The sequence below is a fragment of the Temnothorax curvispinosus genome, unplaced genomic scaffold, assembly GCF_003070985.1.
Source record: "Temnothorax curvispinosus isolate PA1 unplaced genomic scaffold, ASM307098v1 QBEX01006590.1, whole genome shotgun sequence".
Taxonomy (NCBI): domain Eukaryota; kingdom Metazoa; phylum Arthropoda; class Insecta; order Hymenoptera; family Formicidae; genus Temnothorax; species Temnothorax curvispinosus.
Genome location: NW_020216370.1, coordinates 3395 through 18379, shown reverse-complemented (window position 1 = coordinate 18379; position 14985 = coordinate 3395). Strand labels below are relative to the sequence as shown.

The following is a 14985-nucleotide window of genomic DNA, read 5'->3' as shown; positions in this document are numbered from 1 at the left end:
AAAAGTTGTTATGCTCTTTGAATTAAAAACACTTGTGTCATTGAAATTTTCTCAATGCGCCTTCTACTGAAAAGTTTGATTCATATCCGTCTAATAGAAAAACCGGCAATCTTGACAATCAGTTGAAAATAAGTTAATTACATTGAAGTAATCTATAATATCTTTATTTTGTAATATGAGTATCTAAGAAGACGTAGGTATTCTCTGAAAGCTTTTTAAGACTTTTAAAATATTTCTGTTTATAACACAACGTCATCACAAAATCATGATTTTTGGTACAATCAAGATTTATCTCCCTTATACTCTCATTTCTTTCCGTTTTGTGAAAGAAAATCGACGTTGCAAAAATAGGATATTTTTTTAATTAAAAAAATTTTTTTTTTTTTAGAAAACTGTTTCTACCTTTATAGAATTAATCGTCATTATTTGTCTTTATATCTGCAATATAATAAGCAGTTTAATAAGATTATAACAATCAAACTGTTGGATATTTTGCCTTTTTATAGGGAAACTAAATATCAAAACTTCTTTCAAAAGTTTATTCACAGTATTTATATGGTATCACAATTAAAGACGTTTAATTGCTTCCAGTGAATATAACGTCCCAAATCGGGACATCTTTAAGACGTCACATATCCCAATTTGGGACATACGTGTTGCCTGGGAAGTCACGCTTGATACTGCAACCGTGTCCTGAAATTTAATAAAACTGTATCTGTATATCCGTTTTGTTATATAAAGCAGAGAGATATTAATTATCAAGTTCGTTGAACACAGAAAATAAATACATACGACAATTTCGATCATGGGGCTAATATTAATTTGTAAATTGCAAACCCCGCTTATCGAATTACATGCTGCTGATTACCGCTGTTTTCACAACAGTGATCTTTTAAATTTAAACCACCAACAAACATAATTAAATTGATATATTAATAATCAAATTAATATTACTATGCCGATAAAGCATCTTACAAACTTCGCACTATTGTCAAGAAATTTATTACAAAAAATATTAAGAGCTCGAATCTGAACCTCTCTATTTTCTGAGTAGAAATCTTATCATCCGACCACCGAAGGTCTAATGATATGTCTCCGCGATAAACATGATACGAAAAATCACATCGTTTTCAATGAAACAATTTGAAGAAGCAAATAACGTAAGCACAACATAGAATAAATAAAGATAACAATTCCATCGGGCAGATTTTCAAATTGACATTCATTTTTGAATATATCATCGCTGTAGTATGAACTATCCACTGGTTACTCATTGTCAGTTTTACAATGTGCTCGTCAAAACAAAAATGCGAATTTATACATTGAAATTATATTAATAATCAATTAATAACCGTAAGCACTAACTGGCACGTGATTAGTAATCCAATTTTAATATTTCTAATTTATAAATTAAGCCGACCGCCGACCATCTACCAGATGATCGAAATCGTTATATTTATTTATTTTGTGTTGCACACATACATTATTACTTACTTGTTATCACTAAATGTGATTAACTGCTTTTGGATGAAAACTTCTGGTTTTGTTTTGCAACTTCTTCGAGATTGACCAAATACTTGCGAAGTTTTGCTTTTTGCGTAATTCAAATCTTCTTAAAGTCATTAAAGTCAGTTTTACAGCGTAAGAGAAATGATAAAAAAAGGATTTTACTAAGAAAAAATTATTAGTCAATATATAAAGTACATTTAAGTATTTCCAATAATATAATTACGTTTACAGGAATATAATTACATTTAAGTATTTTCACGAAAGATTAAATACATGCTGACAATAAGCTGTACGCACTTAAAAGTAAGGCTTTCTTATTCCTTTAGAAGAGTACGCTCTTAAAGTTCTAGATCCTTTCCTTTTATTTATAATTTTATTATTTTTACTATACATCTTGTACTCCCTTTACATTTTTGTGACAAATGCGTAATCTAATCTAGAGTATCTCGTGAGTTTCCTTTTTGATTGATCCTTTCTATAGATTTTTTTTTTAATTCATCCATATTCACAACTTATGAACAGTAATATGTATTATTCACAGTCGCTATACAAATTTCGTTCGACACATTTTGTTGATATATATATTTAACAACGGACGTAATCAACTTGTCTTAACACTCGAGAAGTCAAAGCGATTATTTTGACCCCTATCAAATTTTTAACTAGTAACCTTGATATTATTTGATAGAGTCTTGTACTCTTTTCCTTCATTTTTTCAGCCATTGTGCTCTTAGATTTCGTAGTTCTAGAAAAATTTCAATGCCGAAACGACTCAAATTAATTAAAAATACGACCTTAAAATGATATCAAAAATGCAATCGCAACAGCACAAATTATCTAAATCAATGTCGAGACATGTTATCAGCTTTGTTTCTGAAAAAAAAAAGTATGGAACCGCGAAGATCAAGCCCTTTCTATCAACCTTTCTAGCAATTGTACATACACGACAGCCTTCTAACATTCTTGTAATTTTTAACAGTAACAGGAACTGTGCAACATCTAATGCCCAATCGTCAACCCTTTTAATATTCGGGGCTGGTTTTAGTAACAAACAAGCTCGGGTCAACATTTTTCCAGGAACAATATTTCGGCCATTGATCTTTTTTCATAGAAATTTATCCCAATACGAAAATATGCCGCATACAAAAACTGTGGGAAACGATTAGTTATTTAATGTATAACGGATGTCTGAGAATCTAATATCATCTAGATTTATAATGAATGCAGAATAATGTAAATAAAGAGTCGATTTCTCTTCAGCAAACGTTTCATATGAAACTATTATATTATTCATCTTTTTTGTCGTTTGATCAGGTATTCTTGGCGACAGTAAGCTTTGTTTAAAAAATTTATATGTCAAAATTCTGTTATCTTTTTGCATCCTTCACAGGCCGAATTTGTCAAAAACTTTTAATATTTAATGTTAAATAATTTCTATACAATGCCTATATTCTTAAGCAATTTCCATTTTTCTTAATTATATTCTTAATATATATTTAATAGAACTCAATTACATAATGAGAAGGCTAATACGTCACAAATCAATCAAACGAAACAAATTTGCAGCTTATTTTCGGGTCGTAAAGCCTCACCGGACATTTAATTCTAAATTTATTTCTTTAATTCTGTTTCTCGGTTTGCCTGTTATATGGAAATCGCAGTGATGCAAGTGCGAAACGACAGCAATATTATTTCTACTACATTGTTTGCACGACTAGGATAGGCGATCTTTGTTGGCAACTTCTAATAATTGAACCAATATGTTATCTTATTACACGAAATTTATTTGACTTAGTACCTTCCATTGTTCGTGATAACTGGTATAATTTGATTTCATTGAACAACACCTTGCCATAATAATTGTTTCAAAAAGATTGAATAAAGTCTGAGGAAATTTTACATATCTCTCAGAAAATGTCCGATTTGGCTTGTCAACGCTACATATAATAGCATTTTAGTCGTTTCCGTAACTTCCTTACAAATAGCACAATTTCCTCCATTTTTATCGGTTTCTCTTTATCTAGTTAATATATTTCCCAACTATCTTGTTCATTGCTATCTATCGTCTTTCATTTTTACGTTTCTCTTTTTTATTCAAAAAATCACTTTTGCGTATTACGACCGTTCGTACAAGAAAATATATGATTCTGTGAGGGGGAGAGTTTTCGTCTTTAAGATATTCAACCGTAAAAGTTCGTTCATGTACAAAGGGTTTCGAGCTGTTTTCGCATTCGCCGATGACAATCCGAATGATCGTTTTAAATGCACTAGCAATTTTGCTAGCGGGCTGCCACTCCACTCACATTCAGCTTTACCCTGCGTTGTTGCTCCCTAAGAGTCCATTGCATCAACAGTGTTGCAGCTTTGGTTAACTAATCCATTTCGTTTATCGACATACTAAACAAGATGCACAATAGATTTGCATAACAGATGTAACGATATAAATGTGTTTACAAAGCTTGTGTCGCAAAATATGTAGACGTATGCATAGCTTACACGCTTGCATAGCTTATAACTAAACAAATGATGTTATAAACGATGTTCTAAAAAAAGGATGGAAAAATTGACAAAACTTTATAGGGTGTAAAATACATTATACTTATATATTTTGCTGGGTCAATTCGAAAATATCCTGAAATCTGCGTCAATAAAAGTACGCCTCTTAAAAATTTGCAGTTTTTAAGACAGCTTTGACAACGCGATCCTTCTATTTTAAATAATAATTCCATAATGTAGACAAGTGTACAGAAGATGTACAGAAGATTTAGTTAACCACGCTTAACACATTAATTGCTGCAACCAAACATGTAAAAAAGCTTAACGTTGATTACGCTCAAATACATGGGCAATCGATAAAAGTCGTATAAAATCGTTTCAAATGCACGTGCAATCGCATGACTACTCGTGTATAAATAATATGAGAATCGCCGTCTAACTACAAGTATAAGATAAGAAACAAGGTGTGAGCAGCAAATACATATGTATAATTACGAAATATATATTATATATAGGATACATATAACATATATTTCATGATTTTACCACAAACACACACACAGACACACACAAATGCACACACGCACACTCGCATACATATACACGCAAGCACACGTAAGCGTACAAACACACATAGGAGCGCAACGGCAGCTAGATGATCGAACACTTTTGGTATGTTGTTCCTTCACTATCTTCTCTATTTTCCTCCCTTTCCCTGTTTCTTTTTTCCCTATTTTTTCCTTCCCTTATCGTTTTCTTATTTTTCTCTCTCTTTCTGCCTCTTGCATTCAATCTTCTTTGCGCGTACATACACACATGAACACATGCACGCGCGCACATCGCACAACATACGTAATGTATACTATTTCATATATATTACACGCCTTTTTTTCTTTTTCACATGTCATTATCGGTTCATCGCGCACGTAAGAATCGAGAAAAATATATGTACATAAAAACGTCGTGGCGTAACGGCGATAGTAGAAGTAATAATTATAGTTTAATAGTAATAGTAATAGCGTTGTAGACATGGTAGATTAGAAGTTAAAGTATCGATTGCTAAATATAGTCGAATCTCGTATAATTTTCGCTTTCCTGTTTGGGGCACAATACAATTCTTTATCCTTTTTTTTTGCGTTTCTCTTATAGCTATTCGTTAAGAGAATTTAGAGTACAGAAGGGAAAATAGGAGCATTGCCGAGGTGGGAGTCACAGCGATAAGTAGCCAATAAGTATCGTTGGAAGGACATGAGTCACTATTTAAACCCAAAAATTCCTTGAAACGTGTCCTACAGTAAAAGAAACACAGACAAGACGTTGTGTTCCGTATAACGCGGTCTTTCAATTATTTCTTGCCTCGCTTTTACTCTTTCTTTGTACAATACTACTACATTATATTTTTACATTTAGTTAGATCACTTTTCAATCACTATCATACATAAGAACTTGCAAAAGGTGTACCTCGTACCATAAACCGCGAAGTGCCCTCAGTTAGAAAAGTTTCGTCGCTGTCATACTTGTCGTACTTGGCGTCGGTGTTATCGTTATCGTCATCGTCATCGTCATCGTCATCGTCATTGTCATCGTCATTGTCAGCATCAATATTCGCATTATCATCGTCATCATCATCGTCTTGATTGAAGAATAGGGCATTTAGAAAAATTACCGAAAAGTGAAAGGAGGAACGGTGGCGGTTGTCATCTGGCAACGTCTTGTCCTTGCTGTCCTTAGAACGGTTCGCATTGGCGTATTGGTGATTACAATGACAGATGTGCTGGTGATGGTGATTGTGATGGTAATGGTGATGATGAAGATGATAGCGATGGTGATATTGGTGATGACGATGATGGCAATAGTTGCGGTTATAGTGGCGGTGAGAATTGTGACGAGTGGTAGCAGAGTGGTCCATGGCAGGGGATCACTTGTCGGAACTCGGGCACTCCCCAGGCTGCTTCATTATCGTGTAATCCAGTCGGTATTGGGCTGAAATTAAAAGGATTTCGTGTTCTTTGTGACGACAATACGTGAGTAGATTGTGTGTAATCACAGGTGAAACCACTCAATATTCAATACTTAAGTGCTGATCACAATCTAGTCTATATGCGGCAGTTATATGAAACAATATTCTATGGAAGAAAAAGTAAAAAAATATGAACATACTAAAAATCGTGTAACAACCAAGCTGCATGAACATATTAAATTTATCCTAATTTATAAAATTCTAAATGGATCTTTTTTTTTCTTTAAAATGTGGATTTGTGTAATACGTAATGTCATCTCCTTTTTAATTTCATTTTTTTTATTTTCCAATGTCAAATATCTCCACTTAAATGAAGATTTCATCAAGATTAGATTAAATTCGTTTAAAAACTATAGTTTTGTTTTATTTGCGCATTAAGTAAAATCAGAAGTGTCCGTTCTTCATGTAACGCAACGGTCGATTGTATTAAGAGGACGTACCTTTCTTCGTAATGTCCTCCATCGTCTGATCCTTACAGTCTACCGCGAGGTGACTATTACTGCCGCAGTTATAACAGGAGATCTTTGGAGTCTGTGGTATCACCGCTGCCGCGTACGTTACCACTGGCGCAGGTGGCATGTAGGACGCTTGTACTGGCGCCGCGGCAGCCGCGTTCGGTGGCGGTGGCGGCGGCGGTGTGCCACCGGACGCGGGATGACCCGTGTATGGATATATAATCTCGCCGTTCGGTTGGTACGCTGGTTGGTAGGCTGGTCGTGCGGACGGCCCGTGCAAGAAATTGGAGTAGATACCGCTGTTGGGCCGTAGCGCAGCTGGGAAGTGGCCGTGCGGCAGATACGTGAGCTGCGAGTGTGTCGGCGGCGCCGGGAAGGAGACGCAGTGCGATAGACTCGGCGGTCCGCCGTTCCCGTTGCCGGCCCCGTTCAATATTCCCTGGTTCTTCTGTCGCATCGTGCGCGTCTGCGAATTCTTCCTGGTAAGTTGCCTGCTCTCCGGTGGCACTGACGATTGCATTGACGACTGCTGAGGTGCTGACACAACGTGCGGCGGTGCCGTCGCTGTGGAATGCACCGGCGCGGAACTCATGTGGTCAGTAACGTTGCTGTCACCACCGCCGCTGCTATTGACCCATGGTGCAGCCGGTGGCGTTTCGGGAGGTGATCTACTACCGGTGCTATCTGAACTACTGCTTTGGGAGCAGTGCCGGCTGCTCTCAGAGTCGAGTCGCAGCGCTTGCAGTTGTCCAAGGCAAAACACGTGCTGAGCGTTACATCTGAAAATACAATACACCTCATGATAACTAGTCATGTAATTCTTTAATTAAGTGTTAAACATCAAATACTTATTATATTCCAATCAAGCCCATATTAAATTTCTATTAAAATTCAATAGCCAGAAATCATTTTTTTTTATTAACTTTCAATCGCTTATATCACAAAAAATATTACCTGGTAATTCTTTTATTTTAGGATAACTTTTCTTAGCTTTTTTATCTTTAATATTTTTAAGGTTGTTAATTTATTGTTTAAACACTAAGAGAACTCATTTATATGTACCTTGGATATCGATTTTGCATTCCAGTTACTGGTACAGTAGTGAGACAAGCATAGCATGGTGAGTTCTGAGCTGTATACATTTGTGGTGGTGCAGGATACATTTGTATTTGCGCGGGATCTATCGATGGCATGCCAGGATAACGTCGAAAATTGGGAGTAGTCATGTGATTGTGATAATGATGCATCGCCGGATGCTGTTCCTGTAATGGCATCGATTTCCCGCTTGTACTATTGCTTGAATCACCCAAAACCTCCATACCTGATGCCTATAGGACAAAACAAACGATACAAACTTGTAAAAAAAAAACTTTGAATGTCAAAAACAACATTAATATAAATTTTATGGAGATCTATTTATAACTGTATTCTAATAATTTTTTAAATTAAGAAATATGGGGTTTTTCTTACAATATCTTGTGCATTATGCTCTTACATAGAATACGAACCGAAACATGATAACATTTTCTTATTCGTATTGTATTTATAAAGCTAATATTCATTTTATTAATATATATATTGTCAATACGTTATTTATTAAGCTAGCATTTAAAGTAAAAGAGAAAACGTGCAGATACATTGAAACTTTATAACACTAATTTAAAACACTTGTAATTTAAAAGTTATCGCGAGAGAACAATGTCTCGTTTTTCGCCAAAAAAAATTGATTCGGATTAGACAAAGAGTTCTTGAAGGTTGTATATATTATGCGCGACATTCCATAAATCTTACCTCATTTTCGATCGATTCGGCGAGTAAATGTGAAGTACCACTGTCCAGCTTTTTATCCGTTGAAATCTGATTTAAGCCATTGCTAGTTTGACTTTTGACTATATTCCTCAACTGTCCTACCGCATTCGGTGTCAAGCCGATGTCCCTTAAGTCTTCGTCACTCATTCTTCTGATCTATAATCCGCATAAATACGTAACATAAATAATTCAGTTGCAAATTGTATAGTCTGATGACAGCTGTATGAAAACAGGATTTTATTTACCTCGTCGCGAGAAAAGTTCTGCAGGTTGCTCTTAAAGTTCGGCATCTCCTTACCCAGCGTCTCTCGAAGGGAATCGCCAGAGTTGGACGACCTAAGTCGTGGCGGTTGTTTCGATTGGGTTGCCGAGATCATAGTAGACGACGGAGTGTTGTCGATGTTATGTCGGGAGAAGCCCGATGAGCTCATGTTAGACAGAGGAACGGGCCGCGATGATGGGAGTAACGGTGATTGACTAGGAAGACTTCTGCTTGCGCCGGGCGTTGGTAGAGGCGGTAGGGAGTTGTTGTTGTTGCTGTTACTAGTGATGTTCGAAACGGAGCTGCTCGTCTGGCTGTTTGAGCTCGACGATGTGAGACTGGTCGAAGTGGATTGAGTAGACTGCGAGGACGAGGCGCGCGAGTTAACATTAGTCCTGCCGCGGCCCATCGGCGAGTTACTGCGACTAGGAGATCGTGACTGGGATGGCGAGGATTGGCGGCTGACTAAGGGGGAAGGGGGATAAGCCAACACGTCGCTGGTATACATCAGCTGGTTTCCCATCATAACCTGGCTTGTCCAAGGGGGCATGTGGTTCATGGATGGGAAACCGAGATGAACGTATTGCGTAGTACCACCAGATCCCATAAGCATTTGCTCTGGGCCAGGCAAACATAGTCCTGGTGGAGGTATCGTGAGACCAGGTGGTACTCCGGTGACCATAGCATTATTCCTCATCGCTATTTCTCCTAAAACATAACACATCAATATATTGAAACAATTTTAAATTCAGGAAATGCACATAAATATATAAATCAGTCAAACATGATCAACATCATCATATTTAAAATAATTTTGTTTAACAAATAATATATAAAATTTTTAATACAAGAAATCATATATAGAAATATTTCATAGTAAACATAAAAAACACTGAAATGATTTTTAGTTATGAAAGAGTCAAACTATTTAATCATTGTAGTAAGTGTCTACATATAGATTTTCCAATAAAAAACATTCTACATGATTTATTCAAAATAAGCAAGACAAAATAGACAAAATAGAAAAGTTTTTAGATAGAATATGAATAGTTTTGCAGTATTTGTAAAATATAAATAAACTATCATGTTATTGTTGGCATAGTTGTAATTCTTTAGTCGCATTAAGCGCACTGTACTCGAATGAGCTGATTTAAGTAAGTTAAACAAGAGATGCAAAGATAAACGTGGTAAACAATTATACTTTCGGTTTTTTTCCCGAAAAGCGGAATGCTGATATCGTTAAAGTGGCTTCATTAAGCAATGTGCTTTACCACATTATGTCACAAATGTAATTTATCTAAACGTTTCCTTTCCGTGTCAATATTTAAAAAAATATGCAACGCGGCGTACCATAAGATTGCATTGGCGGTGGCGGCATTAAGCAGCTACTCGGGATCTCAGGCTCCATTAATCTTTCATTTGTATTCATGCACGGTGGACAGCCCTGCATAAATTTAAACTATATGTAAATTACAATCGAACTATTAGAACAACTAATATCGCATCACCATATTACTATACATATTAATACATAGATTACAGTTGCAATATTACAGAAGCGTGTTAATAAATTAATTGAATTTATTACAAATTAATAAATTAATCTTAAGTAACATATTGCATATTGCGAGATTTTTTTGTACTTGACGTTGAGATCAAGTGTAACAGAAAAAAAGGTTTTCACTAAATTATGGTATTCCTATTAAATTATTTTAATCAATAATTACTTTCTAAGAACTTTGAAAATAAAAACTAATAATTTAATAGAAATAATATAATTCAGTGAACAAGAAAATAAATGTTTCATAAGAATATTGGCTTTTTACTTTCTCTTTTAATTTAAAAAAAAAAAGGAATATCATGCATTACTTGTGTCGGTTTGAAAGAAGAGTTTATCTTTGAAAGATTCAGACGAGCTTCTTCTTCCTGGAGCTTGATGAATATGTTGCCGAACACGCTCTTCTGTTCGTATGTGAAGGCCGGATGATTCAGTGCCATCGTATACAGCAGTAGCAACTCTTCCAAGGGTTGGTTGTCGGGTTTAAAGATGGTCCCGTTTAACAGGTTGATGATCTCCTGATGGTCGAGGTTCGATAGATTCTTGTACAGGATTACCGCACAGGCGTAATTGCACGAATGCAACAGTGCCATGTAGAGAGCCAGTTTTCTTCGCGTGCGTTTATCCGTCACGTTGGAAGTCGTCAGCTCGGCCAGCTCCGAGGGGCTATTCGCATGGTGTTCTGTGTCACGTAGGTCATTGTAGTCCCGCTTGCCGATATCCTCGACGCACGTGCCGAGGAATCGTACTTCAAACGGCAAGCACATGTTCAGCAATGTGCACATTACATCGATACGTTTATAACTGAACAGACAAAAAAGTAGATTAATGTCAAGTTGTGTGTCAACATCACAATTTTAACGCTAGCTTAAAAATCATAGTTTTAAAGTTCTAATTATTCTACGGTCTTTCCATCGAATAAACTCGTTGCCATTGTAAATTTCAAAGAATACAATTACAGGTTACACATTGTTGTTGCAATACGACTGTCTTTATTTTTATTCTTGCCAATATCTTGTACTTATGCGTTCAAGATTGAACGCAGATTAATTATTCTGATATAAATGTTAGAGTAACATGTAATTTTTTAATTTTCAACAATATGCAATGGTAATTTTGATAGAAATGAGCAATAAAATACAATTTAATTATATTTTCAGCAAGAAGACGTTCAAGTCGAAAGATTCATGTGAAAACTCTCTTTAGCAATCTTATAAAAAATTACCTGCAGTATGTAATCAATTTAGCAAATAAACGTGACAATAGTCTAATAGAAATATATTTCTACGTCTTTAGATCTGTCTTCATTTTCTCTTTTGCCATTTAATAATTTGTATATGTATATATAGTATCAACTTGTGACGAATAGCATTAGAAACTGCGTAGCTCATCGTACATAATTATTTCTTTTCTTATCGACATACTAATGCCAGTATTTCATATCAGAAATTATACCGACCAAACATTTTTGAAGAAGATTAATGCGCAAAAGGGCATTAAAATGGGAAAAAATATATATATATATAACAAGAAGTAACTTTTCATAACCGAGGGAGTCGCTTCGTGCAAGGAACACAGAACTACGAGACGACAAGGACACAAGCGTGTCCTTCGATACGACGTCGGGCTCGAGGAGCCCCTAGTGACCCAGGTGTAACGGCAGGAAGTAACGTAACGTATACAATAAAAACGTATTTAAATTCCCAACGACATCGTTGGCTCGAGAGGATCCATTCGCGACGCGCGAGAAGCGCGTTTCGCGGAATGCGCGAGGAGAGACGAACAATCGTGCGATATATCCCTCGCGAGAGACGGCAAGCCGAGACGACGACGAAGACGACGACGATCGTCTTAAGAGCGAGGGGGTTGGTCGACGAGATACACGGAACCTCGGGAGGGTACCGTGCACGCTCCCTCCCCCCTCCGCCGCGCATCGAGCGACGACGCGCCGACGGTTACGCAAAATTACTCCTGAAATATCTCGGGAAGATGCGCGCGTTAAGTGTCGTCATAGCGCGGCGACGCTTCCACATTACCTGGACAGATTCCCAAACCATGATACCACGTTCTCCTTACACACCATTGCCAGACAACATTGATACCACTTGGGTGGGAGGAAAGTGTGGAGCAACGGAGCGGACAACCAGCGGGCGGCCTCTCTCTCTCTCTCTCTGTCTCTCTTTCTCTCTCTTTCTCCCTCTCTCCTCCTCTCGCTTTCTCTCCCTCTAGTGTCCGTCTGTCTCTCTCTCCTTCTCCTTTTCCTTCTCCGGCTGGCGATCTCCTTCTCTCTCACGCTCTCGTCCCTGCCTCTCTCGAGGGCACCGCACAATCGGGTTGACAATCGGGTTCCTCGCGTACGTGGGGAACCGTTTCACGGCCGCGCTTCAATGGTACCCGTCAAAATCCGACGGTAAAACGACGGCACAACGGGATGGTCGGGCTGCACAGTGGCGGCAGCGACGGCAGCGGTGGCAGGGTGGCACGACAGCCGTGTAGCACACGCCGTCACAGAGGCTTCCACATTCGCCGTGTGCGGCAGGCGGAGATATTGGGGATGTCGACGACGATACGCGATACCACCAGGTGTGGGACAACGACGGGACGATGCTCCAATCGGAGCGGGCGACCCAGGGGCCGACGACGTGAGACCGAGCGAGAGGCGATCGGAGCGATCCGCGGATCCGCGGGGCCGCGCGCGCGCTTAATCCGTGCGTGCCGTGCGTTGCGTGCCTTGCGTGGCGCGGGTACGGCGAAAAGACACTCTCTCTCACTCGCGAGCGAGCAGGCGCGCGTGAACGGCGCGCGCTCCGGGTGTCCCCCTAACTTCTCCGGGTATTTCCGCGAGACGAGCAACACCGACAACACGTCGTACGATATGGAATATATATTCACCGCCGTATTCGCCCGTATTCTCTCTCTCGCGTCGCGATAACTCTCGCGATTTCGCTCTCTTTCTCTCTTTCATCCCCTCTCTCGCTTCTACGCTGCAGCCCTCCCCCTCCCTGCTCCAACCCGCCGCACTCCTCGTTCTGTCGCTCTCCGTCGCTCCGTCTCTCTTTCTCGCGCGCGCACGCGAGATTACAGACGCGCGATTACGAACAAACCAATTGGTCACATTAAACGTTAAAAACTAACTTACAATCAATCACAAACAATTTATAAACGAAATACACTTGGAAAAATTAAAAATTATCAAATTTAGTCATTTCTGCCGGCTAGCTTCATAGGGCCGGTCTACAATGGGTGTTGTGAGTCGTAAGTCGTAAGAATTGGCCAATTACAGTTCATTATTCTTCGACCGCAAGGAGAATAATGGACTGTGATTGGTCACGTCTTACGACTCACGTCGACTTTCAACTGCGAGAGGTATCGAGTAGCATGTTGGATCGACGCGTGCAACAAGGCGACGTTCTCATGCCGCGAACGCGATGGGGCGCGGTTAGTAAATTACTAGAAGCGTAAATACCACATCACGCGACGTTTCTAGTAATTTCTCAATGCAATATCTCTCTCGCTTTCTAATAAAAACGCACCGCGACCGTGGATTTTAATGTAGCGCGGCAATTCCCGAATTTAATTTGAGCAGCAGTTTTTCAATTTACATTCGTCTTTTAGCGAATTCGATTGGACGCACTAGGTGCACACTCAAAATGCATATTCCAGCCGATGTACCAGATACACTGATTTAATCTTTAATCTTTAAAATAGAATGTAAATAAAGCAATAAAACTGCGTATTTATTTAAAACTGTTTTTCCATAGTTATCGCTCTTGTCCAATTATTCACGCGGATATAGAGATCTCGAATCATAGTGGAGCATTTACCGATAAAATCAACGATTTATAACGTATTCGACCTTGTTTGAATAATTAGTTTTTTATTACAGAGAATTGCAAATCTCTGTCTATAATTTAAATATACTGACGAATGAAGCCGGAAGTGAATGACCTCATGCTAGGAATAATTTTTTTTAAGTTACAATTTTATGCTAATTCGTGATAACTCGGATAGTAAAATCTGTCAAGAACAGCAGATTTTGAAAGTGTCTGCTACAAATTTTGTCGAGAGAATGCCAGTAGAAATTTAACAAAATCTGCTATAGCAGAATGTAATGGCAAATTGACGGCAGAAACTGAACAGACCGTTTTGTAACTATTTAAATGACATATTTCCATTTTAATATTCACGAAATGACAGATTTTGCTCTGCCGATAATCTGCTGTCAGATTTTATATCGATATAGATTTTGCCGAAATATCGGATCCGTTGCAAATGTCTTATAGTATATTCTCATACTGCGGACAGTTTTTGTTTACTAATTGTAAAAGAAAACGTTTTCTCGGTATAAAAATTAGATAATTTGTATAAAACAACATCGCGATCGCAGCTTAAGATTATATGAAAGAAATGTTGAATTCTTAGAAGTGAGCTTAGAAACCTTGTAAGAAAGAATGCTGTATGAAACTTTCATATACGTGTATGTAGTATGTATGTACATACATACATATACTAGCTATATTTATTTACATGCTAAAGTAGAAGAGTAAAACAGAACATTTTACCACGATAGAGTTAACAAATATTACGATAGAGGGCACTACAATTAGTGTTTATTGGTAAGGGGAGACACATAATTAGTACTGTAGCAGTGTAGCATTGTATACATATATTATAGCTACTCCGAAAAAATCTTTTATAAAAATATACATAAATATAAAAATATAATAATAATATTATAATATACATATAATTGTTATATAAAATATGTCTGTATTTTCTTTCTTTTATAATAATATATACTCTGTCCATATTACAATATATATACATTGTATATATATATATATATATATATATATATATATATATATATATATAT

The 14985-nt window shown here is 37.6% G+C and overlaps 1 protein-coding gene across 1 annotated transcript; it reads right to left on the bottom strand.

Moving 5' to 3' along the window:
* Nucleotides 1-1705: 1705 nt before the first annotated feature.
* Nucleotides 1706-13059, bottom strand: LOC112456020 (zinc finger CCHC domain-containing protein 2). The gene is made up of 8 exons (XM_025018290.1): nt 12146-13059; nt 10421-10913; nt 9902-9995; nt 8535-9259; nt 8272-8445; nt 7543-7808; nt 6466-7259; nt 1706-5988 (listed from the first exon to the last, which is right to left on the bottom strand). Exons 1-8 carry the CDS (start codon nt 12190-12192, stop codon nt 5924-5926), a joined length of 2658 nt encoding a protein of 885 aa, XP_024874058.1. The 5' UTR covers nt 12193-13059; the 3' UTR covers nt 1706-5923.
* Between the last annotated feature and the right edge of the window lie 1926 nt (nt 13060-14985).

What these genes read in the sequence shown, in the direction of transcription:
- LOC112456020 (XM_025018290.1), bottom strand. Translation starts at nt 12,192, where the DNA reads ATGGTGTGTAAGGAGAACGTGGTATCATGGTTTGGGAATCTGTCCAG. An exon ending in CTTCTTTCAAACCGACACAA is followed by an intron (nt 9,996 to 10,420) that starts GTAATGCATGAT and finishes AAATTTATGCAG; the next exon opens with GGCTGTCCACCGTGCATGAA. An exon ending in ATGCAAAATCGATATCCAAG is followed by an intron (nt 7,260 to 7,542) that starts GTACATATAAAT and finishes TTGTATTTTCAG; the next exon opens with ATGTAACGCTCAGCACGTGT.